Source organism: Coptis chinensis, chromosome 9, assembly GCF_015680905.1.
Source record: "Coptis chinensis isolate HL-2020 chromosome 9, ASM1568090v1, whole genome shotgun sequence".
Taxonomy (NCBI): domain Eukaryota; kingdom Viridiplantae; phylum Streptophyta; class Magnoliopsida; order Ranunculales; family Ranunculaceae; genus Coptis; species Coptis chinensis.
Window position 1 is genome coordinate 11,816,904 of NC_141464.1, and position 21,076 is coordinate 11,837,979.

Below are 21,076 nucleotides of genomic sequence, written 5' to 3' on the forward strand. Positions count from 1 at the left end.
TAGTGGCAGTAGATTTAATACCAATATGCTTTTATTTCACTTGAGTTGAAGTTATACAAAGGAAAACTAAGGCTGGATAGCGGGTATACCTCAATTTGTGCTACCATTTGCGTTCGAATGCCACTGGTGTTTCACAATCCATGTTTAACTTATGGATTAAATTTTAATCAATTTGGGTGATTGTTTGCATCATCATACTGAAAGCAAATATAAGGTTACATTAGATATACAATGGACCTTAGATTATATGTTAAGACCAAAACAATAAGGATTAAATCATGAATAAACATTTAGTTGGGGAATCTTACCACCGCCCGGCCGAGCGTTAGTGTTACCTTACAACTGATACCCAATAAAGTTGTTATCTTAAAACTAAAAAACTAAGCAATGGAAAACATCATATGATAAATCCATTCTGGCTCAACACAAAACATCTTTAAAAACAACACTAACCTTGTATCTCCAATGCAAAACATGATTACAAAACAACACTGACCTTCGTTGAGGCAATCAATTTTTTTTGTTTTTCTATGTGTTCTTTCCAAAGGAAAACTGTTAGGGCTGGAAATGGTACGGGATTCAACCCGAATCCGACCATATCTGAATCCATTTTAATGGATATGGTTTCTATGTTTGTGACTAGAATCCGACCCGAATCCGAACCATTTTAACAAGATTCATAATTTGATGCCTAAACATTAATTTATATGGTACATTTATATATGAAAATCATTAAAATAGTGTATTTTTTTGTGTTTTTTAATGGATATGAATATCCGAAACCCAATGGATCCTAATATGGTAAAGAGGTTTGACCCGAAACCCGACCCGAACCCGCTCCATTTCTAGCCCTAAAAACTGTGACCTGTTATTCTAGAAATGGAAGCGAGGCGTACAGAAAATAGTTTTGTAAAGTAATTAATGGCGCACCAACTATGACAAAAGCAGTTAGAGGAGAAAATCTCAATGCAAAAAAGGTGTGGTTGGAATTTTTTCTAATATTTCCTGATACATATGTGATTGAGGTAGGGACTATGGTGGGGTATTCAATTTGAATAGAGACACATGAAAAAGTCTGACCTGTGTAAATAGTTTTTCAAATAACTTTCAGTGTCTGGAACAATGCATTGTGTATAGAATGCACCAAATGTGGCTCAAAACAGAACCCTACGCATTGAAGAGCGATGATTTGTTTTTAAGTTTTTTTATTGGTAGGAACATGATGTTCGTGGCTTTGATATGGACGGGAGTCGGTATATGCTTTGAACTGTGGAATAATTTATTTATACATTAGTAACTGTGGAATGATCTGACATTTGTTGCATAATGTTTTCTTTATAGATTAGTAACTGTGGCATGATTTGACATTTGTTGCACAATGCAAATCATGCTGTGTTTTATTGTATAGATACAATAATTAATTGCTTAGAGACTACAAAGTCCAAAAATTTGAAATGAAATTGGATTAAAAAAAATCATCCTATCGTGCAAAATAACTAAAATCATCCTATCGTGTAAAAAAAAAAAAAAAAGAATTTTGCTCGTTGCTATTCCGATGGAGGGACTTGGACAGCGTATGTCGCTGGTGGAGTATCGTTCTATTCTCCAGTACCGTTTCATGATTCTTTTGTACTCTGATGGTGGTCTATGCCCTGTTTGCAAAAGGAGTGGACTAGATGCTTTCGGGGACCATGCAGCACATTGGTAGACATTTTCTAGGTTTCAAATACCGACATAATCATGTCAGAGATATTTTATGTGATGCATTTTGGAGGACTGGGGTACAAGTAAAGAAGGAGGCTCTCGTGAATTTTCTCACTGATCCGAATGAAGGAAGATCTACACTTCGACCTGCGGATGTATTGATATATAGTTGGTCTGAGGGGAGACATGCATGTGTTGATGTAACTGGTGCCTCTCCGTTGGTAGGGCTTGGGAATGGAGTCTTTGAGGTGGGAGAAGCAGCTAAGATAGTAGCAACAGGGAAGATGGAGAAGCATGAGGAAGCTTGCACGGCTAACCACCATTGTTTCATTCCGTTTAGTTTCGACACTTTCGGTTTCTTGGAACAACAGTCTGTTGAGCTTCTTAAGAGACTTCAGAAAGTTATGGACAGTAACGTTATGACAGCTGGTTCTAACGAGTTTGTTTTTAAAAGAATAGGATTTGCTATTCAGAAAGGACTTGCGGCGCTGCTTGTTGCACGCTTGTCCTAATTATTTGTAAAATTCCCCATCAGTATCAATAAAATTTCCACTTAAAAAAAAAGGGTCAGACATATGCCCAGGTCTAAAATCTAGTTGTATACTATGCCAATGCCAATTAAAAGTACTATTTTCTAGTTTTTTATAGCTCGCATAAAATCCAAACACACGAGAGGGCACCAAAGACAGTCAAGGTAGACATATAAGCTTTCCTTGCCGAATATTGAAATTCCAAAATCGATAGCTCAAAATTATTCGGATATTTCAAAATGATTATGAAACGATATATCTAGTTATATATATAATATATTAGAAGATAGCGGGGGAAAAAAAAGGTTCTATAATATATTATCGGTTCGGCTAGCTTGACACCCTAAATTGACACCCATATTTGATATCTCACCACAGCCATTTGATCTGCGCAATCTAACGGTTGTGACTTATTCACCAAATAAACTCCTTAAAAGAAAAAACGGACCTGAATGGTAATTTTACATACCCCTAACACCCAAATGCTGCAAGCCACGTCTCGAACAACCAAACAAAGGTTTGCTCTGTCTCATCTAGTAATAATGCACAACCAAATTGGATGGACTGCAAATGGTGGTTGACTCCTGTGAATGGGGCAAAGGGCATAGAATAGGTGTTAGTTTTGTATGTCGTATCAAAAGAAACAACGTCACCAAAATGCTCATATTGCATCCGTGACCGTTCATCCACCCAAAAAAAATTTAGTAAAGTTCCATCATCATCTGATTCCATGGCATAATAAAATTGAGGATCTTCAACACTTTTCCTTTTAAAAAAAAATTAAGAACAGAATTTGCATCACCCTCTTTTAGTTTCTTTCTCGTTTCACCGCAATAATTCCAACATTACTTCTTCCGAAAGCCAATTGAATCACCATTAAGAATATCAGGAACTTTTCCCACCGGTAAACGATTATCATAAAATGACTCTGCTAACACCTTTGCAGTTGTTGGCAAATATTTGTTACTCTTCAATATAAGTTCCTCTTACATGGAGTCACCAAATTGTGATTGTGGTCGTTATCAACAATTGGTACTTCCCATTTCTTTTCCTATTTGACCTTCACTACTTTTATGTCAGCTTTGCACCCACATCTAACAGTTGAAGTATTTCTCACTGTTCTCTTTGAATTTTCAGGTGCTTCAACATCTTCTTTCTTAGTATGACTGCCTTCATGTGAACAAACCAAGTAACAAGTGCTCGTCGTATCAACACCCCATTGTCTTTTATTTGAAGTTCGAACGTGGGTACAAAACCCTTGTTGTTGACCGTATTGTACATAATATTTTTTTGCAGTATCCAAACTATCGAAGAACATTCCTTTATACGGGGCTTCTAATTCTTGCGTTCCTTTAATTGGAGTTTGGAAGGACGAAGAGGTTGCAGCTATCAGCTGAGGATCACTAACAAATTGTGGCATCTCCGAATCTGTACTAGAAAACCACCACTTAATACGTAAACAAAACAGTGTATTTTCTTTCCATATTACAACAAAAAGTCTAACATTTTAAAATTACTTGGAAAAACAACTGAATTAAAATAGATAACATTCAAAAATCAAAAAGTCAAATTTTCACGATATTAAAAAAAATTGTATCAAAATAGTGAAAAAAGTGAGAAAATCTACACACCCATTTCAAGTTCTTCACATTGGTCCATATCGGGTTCTACGTACATCTCCAGAAATTTCAAGGTTTAAGTCCATATCAGGTCCGTGATAGAGAAAACTTTAAGTGTTTGACATCTCAATACCTGAAAACCAAGAAAATCGAGTATGCATGTTGGTTCAGTTCTTAGTGAAGAAAAAGAGTACTTAGGCTGTGTTTGTTTAGTGGCAAACCTTTAGTGGGAAAATATTAGATTTGCCAGTATTTTCCCACTAGAGCTTTGCCAGGCTAATTTGTAGTGGAAAAATTTCAGTTTGCCAATATTTGTTTGCAAAAATTCATAGTGGGAAAATATGAGATTCGTCAGTTTTGCCCGTGTTTGTTTGCATGATTTTTTTTCAGTGGCAAATATAATTTCAACTTTTTAGAAATATTCTTTTTTGGTTTTCAAACTCAATGAAAAAAAAAAAAAAACAAAAAAAAAAACAAAAAACAAAAAACAAAAACAAAAACAAAAACAAACAAAAAACAAACAAACTCCAACTACGTGAACTTCCCAAATATGGCGGGTGAACAAGCACCTCCATTGGAGAAAGAACCTCAAATCCAATATTCCAATTGCTCGAGAGCATCATCACAACACTAACACGATACCATCTGTTCAATGCCAACCAAAACCAACTTAATTGATGTGTCAAGTAAATTGGTCGATTCAAAATCTAGTCCAACATAAGAATTTTAAAAACCAAATATCCCATTAAATTTAAGGCATGAACCTCAACTCACAAATGCCACAACAAACATGACACAAAACAATCTAATCAACTAACCAGGAATCATCAAGCTATAAAATCGAAATAAACTTTTGATACCACATTATAATCCCAACTTGTCATATCTTGTCTAGAGTATAACCAAGACCCGAGAAAAAACTAAATAATTCTAAAAACAGAGTATAACCACCTTGCAGCAACATCACACAACACCTTGCAGCAGCAGCAGCAATAGTAATAGCAACAACAACAGCATGCATGCGCAGCACACAATCAACACATAGCAGCAGCAACATGCAGCACCCAACACCTTGCAGCCAAGGCCCAAAATATCGAATTCAGTCAATATTTCGATGTATCCAAAAACCGATATATATCATAAATATCAGAGATATCTATTTTTTTGTTCACCAGTCAAAATTTTGTTTTGTATGTCGATATATCGGAAATATCGTCAATTATATCAGAAATATCATCGATTATATTGGAAATATCATCAATATATCAGTCAAAGTCAACAATATTTGGTCAAAATCAACAATATCAGTCAAAGTCAACAATTTATATCGTATATATCGGTCGATATATATCGTTATATCGGAAATTGCGATATATATCGAGAAAAAAAGGATTCAATATTCGGTTGAGATATATCGAACATATCCATGTTGGTGTACCAAAAAAATGATATATATCGGTGATATATCAGATATATCGGCGATATTTTGGGCCTTGCTTGCAGCAGCAACATCAGCCACCGAACCACCATAGACCAGACCACTAGTTCACACAGACACAGCAGTCACCACCAGTTCACATACACACACATGACACACCACCACACACAGCAGTCACCACCAGTCCACACACATGACACACCAGTCACTACACACACCACCACACAGCAGTCACCACCAGTCACTACACACCACCACTACCACACACAACAGTCACCACCAGTCCACCCACACACACACCAGTCCACACACATGACACACCAGTCACTACACACACCACCACCACACACAGCAGTCACCACCAGTCCACCCACACACACACACACACACCAGTCACTACATGTCTACACACACACACACACTAGTCCACACAACACCCACAAGAGTCCGCACACACACCAACAAGCACCAACACACACTCCCATAGTTATGCAAAATGTAGAATCACATGCACGCATACAACCATACACAATTACACTGCCATAAACAAACCTATGATAAGAAAGAAAAATGATCTTGGTGGATTTGAACCACCATCACCTGGGATACATGAAGATGCACTCCAACTCCCAAGAGCTCTCCCATTTGAGCTAAAGATCCATTATGTACTTTCTAAGTTGAGTACAAAAACACACATACTAACTCAACAAGTGCTATTAGATAAATCTAGAACTGCGTCTCACAACACGGTATGTCTGCCTCCCACCATTATGTTCACAAATCACACTTCACACCTCTCTTCTTCTTCTTCTTCTTTAAACCATGAGACCACCATTTAAGTTATACACCAAACCATACAATTTCTATGATAAAATTTAGCGACAAATAAACTCAACGAATGTGAATCAAATAAAATTGAAGAAAAACATAATAAAAGAATGGTATGGGAAGTCACACGAGCTTGCACAGTCTTTCAAGAATGTAAACGAATTCGTTCTAGAATATTAGATTGTCATTTTCATATAAAAGACTCAATTCGTAGTACCAACATCTAAACTAACATACTTTTAAAGTCAAGACAGATGAACTAGTAACTTTTATAAAGGAATAAAGTTTAAACTGGATGACAGAAAAGAAGCAAAATTAAATTAACCTGAATAGAGCTTGAACCCACCTGTGGAAAAGCAACTGAAACAGAGAAGAAACAATATTTCCATCAGCAAAATTCGAGTAGCAATAAAAATACAGCGCTTGAGGAATTGGAAAAATGAAAGTAAAAACAATTATAAGATGGTGGAAACAATTATTTTGTACCTCAAGTGTCAATTTCCAGCAAATTCTCCAAAATCAGCTATATGTAAATTGAAAATAAAGGAAAAAAATTGTGAGGGGAGAGAGAGGAGATCGAGCAGATGAAGAGAGAGATGCGAGTGAGAGAGAGACAGAGGAGAGCGACTATCTCTTTTGAGAGCGAGCTGTGAATGAGAGAGGGAGACGAGAGCGAGAGACATGATGGTGGAAAAAATTTCTTGACCTAATGGGCAAATTTTGACTGGCAAAAGAGTTTAGTGGGAAAATATCATTAGCCGGCTAAAAAAAAATAGTGTTTGCCAAATGGTGCTTCTAGTTGGAAAATAAAATTTGCCACTAAACAAACACAGCATTAGAGATGTAAAATTACCATTCAGGCCCGTTATTTGGTGAATAAGCCACGACCGTTAGATTGCGGGCATGTCAATTTAGGGTGTCACATATCATTATGGAACGAGCGGATGGCGATGTTAAGAAGGCTTGTTTCTTCTTCTGCTACTACTCTCTCTCCTCTTTCCTTCTTCTCTCGTTCCAAATCACCCACGTCGTTTCAAGGATTCCTCAAAGACGGGGCGCTGCCATTTCTTAAGGAAATGGCCGAGAGGGGTTTCTCGACAGATGCAAATACTGCGTCAATGCTTGTGAATTTGCTCGCAAAAGATTAACCAAATCATGTTCTGTATCACATGTTTTCACAAATAAGCTTTAGGCATTTATTCTTGTAACGAGTATGTCTTCGTAAGTTTTAATTTCTTTGTAATCAATAACCTGATAGCTTCTTTTATGTTATTATCCATTATATCTTACCTTCAACTTAAAATTCATTTTTATTCATATTAAATTTGTTCCCCACTGTACATGTAATTATTAAACTAATAACTCGGATCTAGTTTAGTTACATTGACATGGATGGATACCCGTGTTCGGATCCGACATGGTTCAACTATTGTTAGCCGTATATTGTTATGCATATTCTTTGTATTTCTTGAGCTATTCTTTTAGAGCATTGACCATGTCTATGGTTTGCTGTATATTATTCTGCATTCTTTGTATTTTTTGAGTTATTGTTTAAGAGCATTGACGTGTTTGATGTTGTATTGGAGTTCCGTTTTGGTCAAAACTCAAAAGTAATATGTATGTACTCCTATGTGTGTGCATAATTTGTTAAGAATATTTTCCATCTGTTTTCAGGGGAGTCTGTGCATGTGAGAGACCATTGTATAGTACTATGAACTAAGACAATTCACCTATAGTCACAAGTTATATCATATATGATAAATCCTAGGACATGGATACAGCGAGGACACGTAGATGATATAGTTGTATGAAAGTGTAAATGGTTGGTTGCGGAAGCAGCTTGCCGCACCTGAAATTTGACTTGTTATGCCAATGAGCCTCTTAAACTTGCTGGTAGTGGATATGTTTTTCAGAAGTAGCAATTCTCCATTAAATTCCAAAACTCTAGAAAGAAAAAAAAAAAAAAAGCTTTTCCAATTACTTGGTACAAGCTGTACATTTCCTGAAAGTGACATGTCCAAAAGTCATTTTCCTAATTCACTTTCCATGTTAGAGTTTTTTTTTCTTTTATCCGTGGTTCCCCATAGCAAACTCGCAGAGCGGTTGAGTAACTGAACCATCGGATCCATCAAATGCCTATGGAGTATGGACAACAACTACTATTGTTTGGAAGTAGTAGCAGACAAATCAAGGCAATGATAGGTCCCAGACTATGATGCTCGGATATGGAAACAGGAACACGGCTATGTGGTACAACACATAATCTTAGGTATTTGGGGACACGGTACACCTACTGGTACTTTATTTTGTTGTTAACTTCTCAAGTTATTGTTTTTAGTGCCTATGATTAAGTTATCACAGTGAAGGTTAGTGACGCACATCAACTATTAGAGGAGATGATCCAAAGAAATGTGGCGCCTAACACTATCACATACAACTCTTTGATTGATGGGTATTGTTTGCAAGGCTGAATGGAAGAGGCTGTGAATATTTTTGTTTTAATGGTGGACGCTGGTCTGGAAACTCAACATTGTTAGTTATACAACTTTGGTTAATGGTTATTGCAGGGCTAAGTGATTAGACGAGGCTATGCAAATCTTTAACGATATGAACTGCAACGAATTGAAACCTGATGGTGTTACATATAGCAGCACCCTTATTGGTGGGTATGTAAGGTTGGGAGAGTTGTGGATGCAAAGAAGATTTTTGAAGACATGCAAACTCCTGGGCAAAGTCCAAACATTGTCACTGATGCTATATTAATAGAAGGCTTGTGTGCTAACAGTGGTCTTTCTGAACCAATGGAATTGGTGCTTTGATGGAAAGTAATGGGCTAAGAGCTGATGTTGTGATATACAGCAATATTATTCATTACATGTGCAAAGAAGCAAAGTTGTTGGAAGCAAAAGAACTATTTCAGAGCCTCTTTACCAAAGAGGTGCTGCCCGACACCCTAACATATAACACAATGATTTACAGGCTTTGTAAGAAAAGTTTATTAAATGATGCTCAAAGGTTGGTGATAGATATTGAAGAGAAGGGCATTGCTCCAAATGACGTGACATTCAATTTCCTAGTTCAAGGTTATCTCACAGAAAAGTGTTTTCGTATTGCAGTGCAATATTTAAATGCAGTGGTGGAGAAGGGTTTCAGAGTTAGTGCAGAAGCTACATCTATGATTGTAAATTTGCTTGTGGCAGATGAACCTAATGATGAAAGTACAGATATATTTCGTAAGTTCTTATTGAGTGACAAATAAAGGCTATTAAGGGTGTTGATTGATGAGTCTTTAGCTTAACTTCTTTGCGAACTTTCTTTTTAGCAATTCATACCATGTCAATGATTTTTTAAGTCCCCGTTTAAAGAGTCATGACCACTTTGTTGATCATGCCTCCAAAGACAGCTGATTTTCTCAGGTTTTGAACGATATATTACTACCGCCCTGTTTCCTTCTTAAAGCATCCTCCAAAGACCTGAATCTCCTTGACTTTCTGTACTCTCCTGTGAAGTTTCTTGGCTTTGGTGTATGCATAAAAAGTACGAATGGATGGACTTATCTTCTCTAGCACACATTTGTGGAGAACTGGAAACATATGCTTCTCAGAGGTAAAAGTAGGACAAATTGAGTACGAGCAATTGGGCAAACAAATGACAAAGTTCCCTTGATAAGATGTTGCTTCAAGGGGTAGGATCTCAGCAAGTAGTATAAGAGAATGGATGGGCAACTTTTGAGAGATAAGGAATGTAGCTAAATATGCAGTAAGACTTGGTCAATCTTTTGTTTCATCAACAGAAAGACTGCCTGTTAATGTGGATGAAATTGAAAGTATTCCTGACGTAGTAATTCAATGGAATGGAAATAGATATGTTTTCTCCGATGGGAAGGGAAAGATTTCTTCTGAATTTGCAGTGAGAGTTGCACAGAAATGTGGAATTACTGATCTACTCCTTCAGCTTTTCAGATTAGATATTGTGGTTACAAAGGCGGAGTTGCTATTGATCCAACATCAACTAGCAAGTTATCTTTGAGGGAGGGCATGTTAAAGTTCACATCACTTAACACAAAACTAGATGTGTTGTCGTGGCGTAAATTTTAGCCTTGTTTCTTGAATCGGCAAATAGTTACTCGTTTATCTACCCCTGGTGTGAGTGATTGCATTTTCAAAAGGAAACAAAGAGAAGCAATAAACCAACTGGAAATTATTTTAACTTATCCAGTAAAGGCATATGAGACACTCGAGATTATGGCTCCTGGTGGTAACGTAAATGTCCTAAAGGAAATGCTTTTGTCAGGTTACAAGCCTGATGTAGAACCGTTTCTTTCTATGATGTTGCGAACATTTCATGGATTGAAGTTTTTAGAACTGAGAAATAAAGCAAGGATATTTGTTCCACATGGTAGAACAATGATGGGTTGCTTAGATGAAACTAGAACCTTGGAATATGGGCAGGCATTTGTGCAAGTTTCTCGCATGAACAGTGAGTGGTTCAGTTCATATGTGCCCTTCACAATTTGTACCAATGAATCAAAACAATACAATTTATTTGAGAAATCCCTTGTCTGCATCCAGGGGATGTGTGCTTGCTGCAGGCTGTCAATGTCCCAGATTTGCACCATGTGGTGGAATTGTGTTGGATTTCCACAAAAGGGGTTCAGGTGAGACATCTTACTATTTTCATTCATGAGTTTCTTTGCTGCTTAGGTGTAGTTATTCCATTAAGATCATTTTGTTTCATTTCTTAAAGAATTCATAAACCTTTTTTGTGGATTTAATCTTGTGATTGCAATAGACAATCTTCTGTGTGTTCCTTTATTCCTCAGAAGGTAAAATATCAATTCTGAGCTTGAATTAGTTTCTAGACATATCTTGAAATCTGTTGTTAGCAACATGAACTTTATATCAGATTTGTTCTTGTTATGGTCTATACAGCATATCTCTGTGAAGAAGCTTATATTCATTGGAAAGACAAGTCTTAGCCGGATAAAAATGTTCACGATATCAGAAATGTTAAAATTAAAAATTGCATTCTATATTAGTTGATAGGGTTATCCTTTCTGCTATATTTACAAAAACATCTGCTTGTTGATATAGTTTCCCTGGTCATGAAAAGTTGCATTATGATTAGTTGAAGTTGTGGATGTAGGCCTCATCCAAATGACTGTTCGGGTAGTGATTTGGATGGAGATTTATACTCTGTTAGTTGGGACCCAGAACTTATTCCGTCTCGACATATTCCTCCGATGGACTACTCCCCTGCTCCTCGTCTTGGACAGGAACATGATGTTATGATTGAGGGAATACCATGATGTCATGTACAAGTGTGCTACTCTACACCCCACCCCTTCTTTACCTGTTTTGTTTGGCATCTCAAATTATAAGGAAAAGTTTATTCCAAGACACAATTGAAGTAAAAGGTGATAATGATGTCAGGTCATGTGGTAAACTGGTAACTATTAGCTACTTTTCCACTTAAATGACATAATTGTTTATGTGGAACAGGAAGTCCAAGAGTACTTCACATATTACATTCTCAATGATCGCTTAGGAGTCATTGCAAATGCACACACTGCCTTCGCCGACAAGGAGTCAACAATGGTCGAGTCCAGAATGCATACAGCTTGCAAAGTTGTTTTCGATTGCAGTTGATTTTCCATAAACCGGTGTGCCAGCAGTGATCACCCCTCATCTACATGTCACAGAGTGCCCTGACTTCATGGAAAAGCTTGATAAGCAAACCTATGTATCACAGAGAGTGATTGGAAATCTGTTTAGAGGTCAAAGATGTTGGCGCCCCAAACAAGTTGTTTAAGATCCTTCACTGGGGAGGTGGCTAAGCGGTCATTTGTTCCAGACATGGAAGTTGATGGTTTTGAGAATTTTCTTGACGACACTCAGTATTACAAAGGTGAATATGATTTCAAGTTGGGGAACTTGATGGACTACTATGAGATAAAAAGTGAGGCGGAGATCCTTTGTGGGAGTATAATGAAACTGAAAAAAATCTTTCAACAGTAGGAAGGATGTGGAAGCTATTAAATATGCAGCAAGGTCTATAAAGAAGGAAGCTAGAACTTGGTTCGAGGAGAAGAGCTCTACATCAGGTACACAAGAAGACAATGTTTATGCAAAGGTGTCGGCATGGTATCGAATAACTTATCATCCAGATTACTGGGGATGCTACAACGAAGGAATGAATAGGAGTCATTTCCTTAGTTTTCCATGGTGTGTTTATGACAAGCTAATTCACATCAAGAGGATGAACAGTCAGACGCGTTCAAATTGAACAGTCATTGAGAAACTACAAATTGTAGCGTCGTGGTATTATTGGTATGTACGCTTTGGAGGAGTTGAGTTTACTCTTCAGCTATAAGATCTGGAGAAATTGATTACTAGTTGTACAAGTGTTGTCCTATTTTTCTAGTTTTTTATCTTGAGTACGAAATCGAAACACACGGTAGGAGACGGACGCTACAAATGGTAGAAGTACAGTGACTGTACGGTTTTACTACTGAGCTTGATATCAGTCACTCACTTCGACATTGGAATCTGATAAAAACCAAAATCGAAACCTAACACTTACTATTCTGGTTCAGGTAATCATGAATAAAAACTAATTAGGGGTTTTGGACTAGTTATTTATTGAAAAAGTGTTTATTACAAAAAAACCCCCAAAAATAAATGTGTTTGGTTTCTATTTAAAAAAAATAGTTTTTCATCCAAAAACACTTTTTGGTCTCAAAAACTTGTTTTATGATAAAAATAAAAAGTTAAAAAACTAAATGGGGTTGACCTGTTTTTTTTAGTGTTTATTTGGATATATCGGAGACCCTAATTTTAAAATAGGCCAAGAAAAGTCACAACCATTAGCTTTATTGGGGGTTTTTAGGGTTTTTAAGAAAAATACTAGTTAACCCTAATATGTCTATTGAGTTGAGTTGTGAACAAGTGGCTGTATATAAGCTTGTAATCTTCCACTTGATTTAGATTTTGGTAGGCAAAAGTAGGACAAGTTGAGTACGAGCAATTGGGCAATCACAGTTCCCTTGATAAGAAGTCGACCTTCCAATTACTGGCTTGAATCGTAACGTCTAAGTCTCTTTTTTTTTTAGTAATTGTAACGTCCAAGTCAATAGAGATTTTGTAGATCTATTATCCAACTACTAGATAGTAAATAATCTACTTCTCATTGTTGACCATGTTTGAGAACACCATCTCAAATTCTAAGCCTTACCTGCAGCATGTCCTATAAACGCGTTCAGTGCTTGCTCTGGAATCACACATGTATGGTAACGAAAATGACATCAAATTGGATTCCCCTAACAACATCTGGTAAATTACATGTTGCATTATTTTGGAATATTAAATACCCACGGGCAACTACGTACCTTCTTTATGTCTGTGTACTGAGAATCAAATGGTTCTTCATACAAACCTACAAGGATAAATGTCCCCAATTTTACTTGTTCTTAATAATTTCTTCAGTTATTTTTCGCCCACATATCGAAATATACTAGTCGATATCTTTATCTTTTTAGGCATCGAAACTTCGAAATTATTTATGTGAGATATCGCAATATCAGTACATTTCGGTTCTGAAAGTTGTTTGTTTTCTACTTTCTAAATGCGTCCCACTTGGACGTCGGTCACTTGGGCCCCAAGTAATCTGCCATCATCATCCTATTATTGTTGGCGCCAACTAAATTCCTTTTTCTTCATGAACATCCACACTCCATAGTCCACACTTCAAATCACCGCGTTTTTTCAAACAAAGCCTAAACAGAAAACGACTCATTTTTTTTTGGCTGTTTCTGCAACTAGCCTGCATATATAAATTCACTTTGCCCTCATCCACTATTATCAGTCTGGCTCTGGTAACTTTCTTACTATTTTTTCCCCATCTACTTTAAGTAATTTTACATCAACAGTTATTACTTTTAAGTTTTAACTACACTTTATTAATGAAATTACGCTTTTAAATGTGTTTATATTTTGGAAGATTTCTTTTATTTATTGGTTAAATTGGGAATTTAGGATTATGTTAAATGATCTGAGAAATTAATTCGAATGCAATGCAGCATATTATTATTATTATTGGCCGTAATAGGTCTATATATATGACATTTTGACATGATGAGAAATAAGTGTGAATGTAGTAGAAACTGGAGTATTTGTTTATTGGGAGGGGTTCTAGGGACATATTTTATCTTGACACGTAAACAAACTCAAAATCGTTAGGACATTTATAAGTTTTGGATTAGGCTAATTTTTTATAGATATGATATCCTAACTATTCTAAACATTGTCACAAATAATTAAAAAATTCTAAACTTGCCAAATATAGTATCAAAAATGGTGAAAATGAACGGTCTACAATTAGCCAAATTTTGTAAATTGTTAACTACATTTGGCAAGTTTTCAATTTTTTTATTTTTTTGATTATTTGTGACAATGTTTTTAATAGTTAGGAGATCATATCTACAAAAAATTTGCCTAATCCAAAACTTATAAATGTCCTAACGATTTTGAGTTTGCTTACGTGAACGTGTCAATATAAAATATGTCCCCCCTAGAACCCCTCCCTTGTTTATTTATTTATTCCATTTATTTATATTGTTTATTTGCACGCATATCAGATATGGATATGAATGCAACAAAGAGATGAGTGGGCTGAGTTCACTGAATGAATGACTTTGGTAGGGTTGTGGTCTTTGTTTGTACTTCTAAGGTAGTCTAAAGTCTAAACCAGTCTTTTTTTCTTCTTTGCATTAGATGCTCATAATGACAGTTCATTCTGTATTAGGTTGACTTAAAAGTCAATGAGATGTTTTCATGGGAGTCTTCTTGGATCATTTATATCTATTATTGAGTCTGGAATGTTTGTGACCTTGTGACATGATACTGATGTTTCACTGCTGCCCATCTTTCAACTGCTATATATCATCCATCTAGTCAGAAGTTTTAATTAGTATCTAGAAATTTGAGAATGAGGGTTCGAAATGTCTTTGTGATTCTTGTTTTCGTATGTTTGCTAGTAGATACAACTGTGTCTATGGCAACTAGTTTTGATGTCGATATTCAAGCTTTGAAGGCATTCAAGAGTTCACTTAGCAGGGACTCAGTTGCAGAGTTGGCGGATTGGATCGATGAAAATCATCATTGCAACTGGACTGGCATTGCTTGTGATCCTTTGTCTAGAGTTGTTTCGATTTCTTTACTTGAAAAACAACTCAAAGGCGAGATTTCTCCATTTATTGGGAATATTTCGAGTTTGCAAAGTCTTGATTTAACGTCGAATTTGTTCACTGGTTTGATACCAAAGGAGCTGGGGCGTTGCTCGAACCTTACTGAGTTAGTATTGTATCAGAACTCTTTTTCGGGTTCAATTCCTGTGGAGTTAGGATACCTGAGAAATCTGCAGCTCGTTGACTTGGGGAATAATTTTCTGAAAGGAAGCATTCCTGGGAGCATATGCAACTGCACAGCATTGTTGGCGTTTGGTGTCATTGTGAACAACTTGACTGGTACAATCCCATCTTGCATTGGTAACTTGGTTAATCTTCAAATTTTTGTAGCTTTTGATAATAACTTGGTAGGTTCTATTCCAGTTTCATTGGGTAAGTTGGCAAATTTGCAAGCTTTAGATCTGAGTCAAAACCAGTTATCAGGAGTAGTACCTTCAGAGTTTGGGAACTTATCCGAGCTGCTGAATCTTCAGTTGTTTGAAAATGAAATTGTTAGTAACATCCCTCCTGAACTAGGCCGGTGTGAGAAACTTTTAAAATTGAACCTGTATTCCAATCGACTAACTGGCAGTATACCTTCTCAGCTTGGAAATCTGGTCGATTTACAACAGTTGTTATTATACGACAATAGGTTATCTTCAACAATTCCTCCTTCTTTGTCCAAATGCATATCACTAACCCGTTTGGGTCTTTCAGAAAATGAATTAAGTGGACAAATTCCTTCTGAATTTGGACATCTAAGATCACTAAAATCCCTGACTCTGCACTCGAATAACTTGAGCGGGGAGATCCCTTTGGCGCTCATGGACTTGACAAATCTTACGTACTTTTCTCTGAGCTTCAACTCTATAGGAGGGAAGATGCCGACGAACCTTGGCTCACTTTATAACTTGGAAACTCTAATACTGAGTAACAACCTCCTTGAGGGTTCAATTCCATCCAGCATCACCAACTGTACACATATCACAAACCTGACCATGTCCTACAACAAATTAACTGGGAAAATCCCTGAAGGCCTAGGTTCTTTGAAAAACTTGAATTTCTTTAGTGTTGGGGCAAACCAAATGTCCGGTGCAATTCCAGAAGACCTGTATAATTGCACCAATCTTCACACTTTGGATTTGTCGCTGAACAGTTTCGTTGGATCACTGAATAGAGGCATTGGCAGACTCTCCAGCCTTAGGAATTTAAAGATCCATTCCAATTTAGTTTCTGGAATAATTCCGGGGGAGATTGGAAACCTAAGCCAATTGATCAATTTGGAACTTGGTAGAAACGGATTTTCAGGCCATATCCCGTCCGAGATATCTAAATTGTCTTTTCTCCAAGGACTTAATCTGGCTAAGAATGTTCTAGAAGGTGAGATTCCTGACAAAATATTTGAAGCAAAACAGCTTGTCGAACTTCAGTTGCAGCTCAACAGGCTCACTGGTCCTATTCCAGATGGCCTCTCAAAACTCAAGTGGCTTTCGTACATGGATCTCCATCGGAATAACCTTACAGGGTCCATCCCGACGAGTTTGGGCTATCTTAATCGACTGTCAACAGTTGATCTCTCCCACAATCATCTTACAGGACCGATTCCTGGATCTGTTCTAGCAACAATGAAAAACATGCAGATATACCTGAACTTATCGAACAATGTTTTCTCAGGGAATATTCCTGAAGAGCTTGGTGGGTTGGAAATGGTTCAGGCCATTGACATCTCAAACAATAATATGTCTGGAAGCATTCCACTTACACTTAGAGGATGTCAGAATTTGATGTTGCTTGATCTTTCACGAAACAAGCTCTCCAACCGTATTCCTGAATATCTCTTCTCTGAGCTGGATTTGTTAACGCGCTTAAATCTTTCTGGAAATAGGTTCGCTGGCAACCTCCCGGAAGACATAGCAAAGCTGCCGAATCTCATCTCCCTCGATCTTTCTCAGAACAATTTTAGTGGAAGTATTCCCATTAGCTTCACAAACATTACCAATCTGAAATATCTCAACCTTTCTTTTAATCAGCTTGAAGGCCCTGTTCCTACAGAAGGTGTATTTAAAACTCTGACTTCATCAAGTTTGGCTGGTAACCCTGCTCTTTGTGGAACCTTGGTTCTCAAGTCATGCAACAAAAAAGAACAATCAACTAAGCCACTCCGGTTTTCCAAGAAGGCAGCTTTGATTCTCATAGCTCTTGGATCCATTTTTGTAGTCTTGCTCCTAGTTTCTGCAGTTATAATTGTTAATAGACACTTGAAAAAGCGAAAAACAAAAACTACTGAGAATTCAGAACCTCATCATTCTTTTGCTCCTGTACTCAAAAGATTCAGTCAGAAGGATTTAGAAATCGCAACAGATTCCTTCGACGAAGGTAATGTGATCGGCAGAAGCGTGTTGAGTACTGTGTACAAGGGTAGATTTGGAAATGAGCAGACGGCAGCTGTAAAGAAATTGAATCTGCTCCAGTTCTCTGCGGTGTCCGACAAGTGTTTTGATAGAGAACTGAATACCTTAAACCATTTGAAGCACAGAAATCTGCTTAAGATGATTGGTTATGCTTGGGAGAGCGGAAAATTTAAGGCTCTGGTTCTGGAGTATATGGAACATGGGAGCTTGGAGGACATTATACATGGTCCTGGAACTACTATGTCTAGGTGGACTCTATCCGACAGGCTCAAAGTGTGTGTTTCTGTTGCAAATGGTTTGGTTTACTTGCACTCAGAATATGGTGAACCAATTGTTCACTGTGATCTAAAGCCTTCTAATATTCTCTTTGATGGAGATTGGGAACCTCATGTGAGCGACTTCGGAACAGCTAGGATGCTGGGTGTTAATCTCCAAAATGGAAACAGCATTTCCTCATCATCAGCATTCCAAGGCACAGTTGGATACTTGGCACCAGGTACGTTTTTCCACTCCAGTTTTCCAGTTGTCGGTATCTACATACATGTTGTTAATTGTTAAAAAATAAAAATAGAGGCGCATAAGCACATTCCACCGATGTCAATTTATAACTACATCATTCAATGGTCATTGCAAATTCATTCTGAACTATTATAATTATACATCCTGGGTGTCGATTCTTTGACATTGTGGTGTCTAATTTATGATCGTGGCCAAAATATTATAACCTTGAAGTTTTACTACGTTGAAGTGTTGGTCTGAAATCTGATATACAAAGTTGAATGTTTAGGACAATAGGACTTGCATCGTACCCTGCCTTTATACAACCTTAGGAGGAGATCCCCTGGACTTACAATAGTTACACTACCTTGTCTTCTTCTGCTCTGTTCTGATGCAGCAATTTTGTTTTATGTTCATCTTACTGTTATTTTTACATGATTTAAATTTTTCAATGAGAGGGCATTGTCTAATCTTACATATTTTAACCATTCTATTAATACTACTGTTCCTGTTCAACCTTATTGGTTGACAAGTACGTTGGGCTCATTTTATCACATTTGATGTCTGAGAGTCGCTGAATCTTCAAATTAGAAGTTGTATTGTATTGTGCTGTGGTATAAAACATGTTAATAACAAAAGCAAACAAACATTTCTCATTCAACCCTGGTTCTGTGTAAAAGTATGTGCAAGTTGTAAACTTTAAGTACAAAAGCACAAGTACTGAGATCCTTCAACGAAAGTACAGTTATCTTAGTGTGCTATATGACTATATCACAAGCTGCATAAGATGATAAGAACATGCTTCCCTTAGTTGTCAAAGTCCTTATCTGCTGCTTAACGGCTATAATTTCCAGTTCGACTTCTCACTGTTTTAAAACATCTGCCTGTTCAGAGTTTGCATTTACAAACAATGTCAGCACTAAAGCTGATGTATTCAGCTTTGGCGTAGTCGTGATGGAATTCCTAACCAAAAGAAGACCAACAGGGACTATAGAGGATAACGGGTTTCCAATTACTCTCCGTCAATTCGTAGAGGCCGCCCTTACGAATGGAATAAAGAGGCTTCTTCAAGTGGTGGACCCAGATCTAGCTCTGACCGTGTCAAAGCAACAAGAGGAAGAGAAGATGGTAGATCTCTTTGAACTTGCCTTGTCTTGCACCCAGTTCGCTGCAGAGAATCGTCCTGATATGGACAGTGTATTAACGTTCCTCATGAAGATAAGTGAAGCGAAACAGTTATCTATAGATGAGCAAGCTGAGGTATGATATCATTGAACCTCGATATCCTAATTTCAGATTAGAAGAATGTGATCAGACTATCATAGTTTTGGTAGCTTTATTGGATGAAGGTGGATCAATGTGCTAATTAAGTGGTGAAGCTCCATAATGTGCAAAACATATTCAAGTTAATTACTACTTGAGATGTCAACACTCTCATGTCAAGTTCTACACTACCTTTGATGATGTTAGACTGAATATTGTACTGAAGCCTTGTAACTATAGGGTGATAGTAGCACGTACTTCCTCATGTCTCATGTGCAAGGAACAGATTGATTGCAAGGAACGTGTGTATTTGGGGAGGGGGGAGACCCTAATTTTCCATGGGGGAAATCCTAATTGGCTCATCTAGGGGGTAAATGGGTAATACTACTTAATCCTTATATTTTGTAAAAACATTTGTCGCAGTTTATTTCAAATGAAAGTATTTAGATCTTCTGTTCTAGCCAAACAGATTCCAGTCAAAATAGAATTCCATATAGCCAAAACCGTGTAAGGACCCATCCATATAGCCCACGTGAAGTGAAATTAAAAAATCATGTTCGCCATCTAAATCATGAACATGATTCAAACGCCACATAACTCATACCCACAATAGTTTTGCTTTTGTAAGGAGTCTTGTATATGTAATCAAAAGCCTCTGAAGATATTGTCCAGATTTTCAAAGCACTCATGAATGCAAGTATGATAGATGTTTGTTATGGCAAAAATATCTTGAGAAATTGGAGTAAGCCAAAAATTAAATCATTGCAAGTGAATTACATAAATGTATTTGGTGAAGATTTGGTTTATTTCATTAATAAAATCCATGTATTTATTGTTGGTTTGTATTAAGAAGTTGTTCTTTTTCAATATTCATTGTTTCTCCAGTTCTCTAGCTTAAATCGTCATACCTTTCCAGTTCACGCAACAATTGCCTATATTGGTGAAGTTCACGCAACAATTGCTATGTTGGTGAAAGAATAACACCAACAATATGGCATCTGAGGATTGGTCATCTAGCCTCTTCAAGAGAATTGCTAGCATAGCATCCTGCCCCTCGGTTCTTAATAAAGTTTTAATAAAGTTTTTCACCAGCGTGATCTTCCTATAAATAAGTCTACAAAGTCTTGAGTGTAACTTGTAGAGAAAAAAGGAGTTTTTTTTTTTCTCTCCTATAAGGCGCGCCCGCGCTTATGTATGCTGGACAAAGGGTGGCCAGCAGACCTCTTTTAATTAAAACGAGCGATGACGTTAGGCTCGCACGCACTCAAACTTTGCCAAAGCCAAAGGCCAGCATCCCAATCGCTTTTCAAGATGAATTTGATTTGTTTTTTTCGAAAATTTTCAAAAACAGTATAAATATAAGTTTTTTCTGTAAAAACTTTACCTAACTAAAAAGAAAGAAAGAGAGAGATTGTAAGAGAGAAATTCTTAGTGAGTTGAGTGTTCATTCTTTGTGAGTGAATTGAGAGCTCTTGTAATCTGTTACTTTGGATATCTAGTAAAGCTTGGAACTCGCCAGTGTGGACGTAGGCAAATTGCCGAACCACGATATATCTTTGTCT

General features: G+C 37.0%; 1 protein-coding gene, 1 long non-coding RNA gene and 1 pseudogene across 4 annotated transcripts; all 3 read left to right on the forward strand.

Annotated features, from left to right (window-relative positions):
• Positions 1 to 7,098: 7,098 nt before the first annotated feature.
• Positions 7,099 to 9,407, forward strand: LOC147474769 (uncharacterized). The gene is made up of 2 exons (XR_015208463.1): positions 7,099 to 8,388; positions 8,687 to 9,407. It is a non-coding gene; the product is annotated as an uncharacterized LOC147474769 (long non-coding RNA).
• Positions 9,408 to 9,666: 259 nt separating this feature from the next.
• LOC147474770 (RNA-dependent RNA polymerase 1-like) lies at positions 9,667 to 12,513 on the forward strand (annotated as a pseudogene). The gene is made up of 4 exons (XR_015209667.1): positions 9,667 to 9,725; positions 9,809 to 10,598; positions 10,691 to 10,776; positions 11,621 to 12,513. The product of XR_015209667.1 is annotated as an RNA-dependent RNA polymerase 1-like (transcript).
• Positions 12,514 to 14,842: 2,329 nt separating this feature from the next.
• Positions 14,843 to 20,239, forward strand: FLS2 (Leucine-rich receptor-like protein kinase family protein). 2 transcript variants are annotated; one of them, XM_086582906.1, is made up of 3 exons: positions 14,892 to 15,642; positions 17,017 to 18,249; positions 19,144 to 20,239. In XM_086582906.1, the coding sequence occupies exons 1-3, from the start codon at positions 15,105 to 15,107 to the stop codon at positions 19,515 to 19,517; spliced, it is 2,145 nt and encodes a 714-aa protein (XP_086439032.1). In that variant the 5' UTR covers positions 14,892 to 15,104; the 3' UTR covers positions 19,518 to 20,239. The 2 variants fall into 2 exon arrangements, with proteins under 2 accessions (XP_086439030.1, XP_086439032.1); XM_086582904.1 differs by having other exon boundaries at positions 14,843 to 18,249.
• Positions 20,240 to 21,076: the final 837 nt, after the last annotated feature.

Coding starts and splice junctions, on each gene's coding strand:
- FLS2 (XM_086582904.1), top strand. CDS start 15,105: ATGAGGGTTCGAAATGTCTTTGTGATTCTTGTTTTCGTATGTTTGCTA. Junction 18,250..19,143: donor AGTTGGATACTTGGCACCAG/GTACGTTTTTCC, acceptor CTGCCTGTTCAG/AGTTTGCATTTACAAACAAT.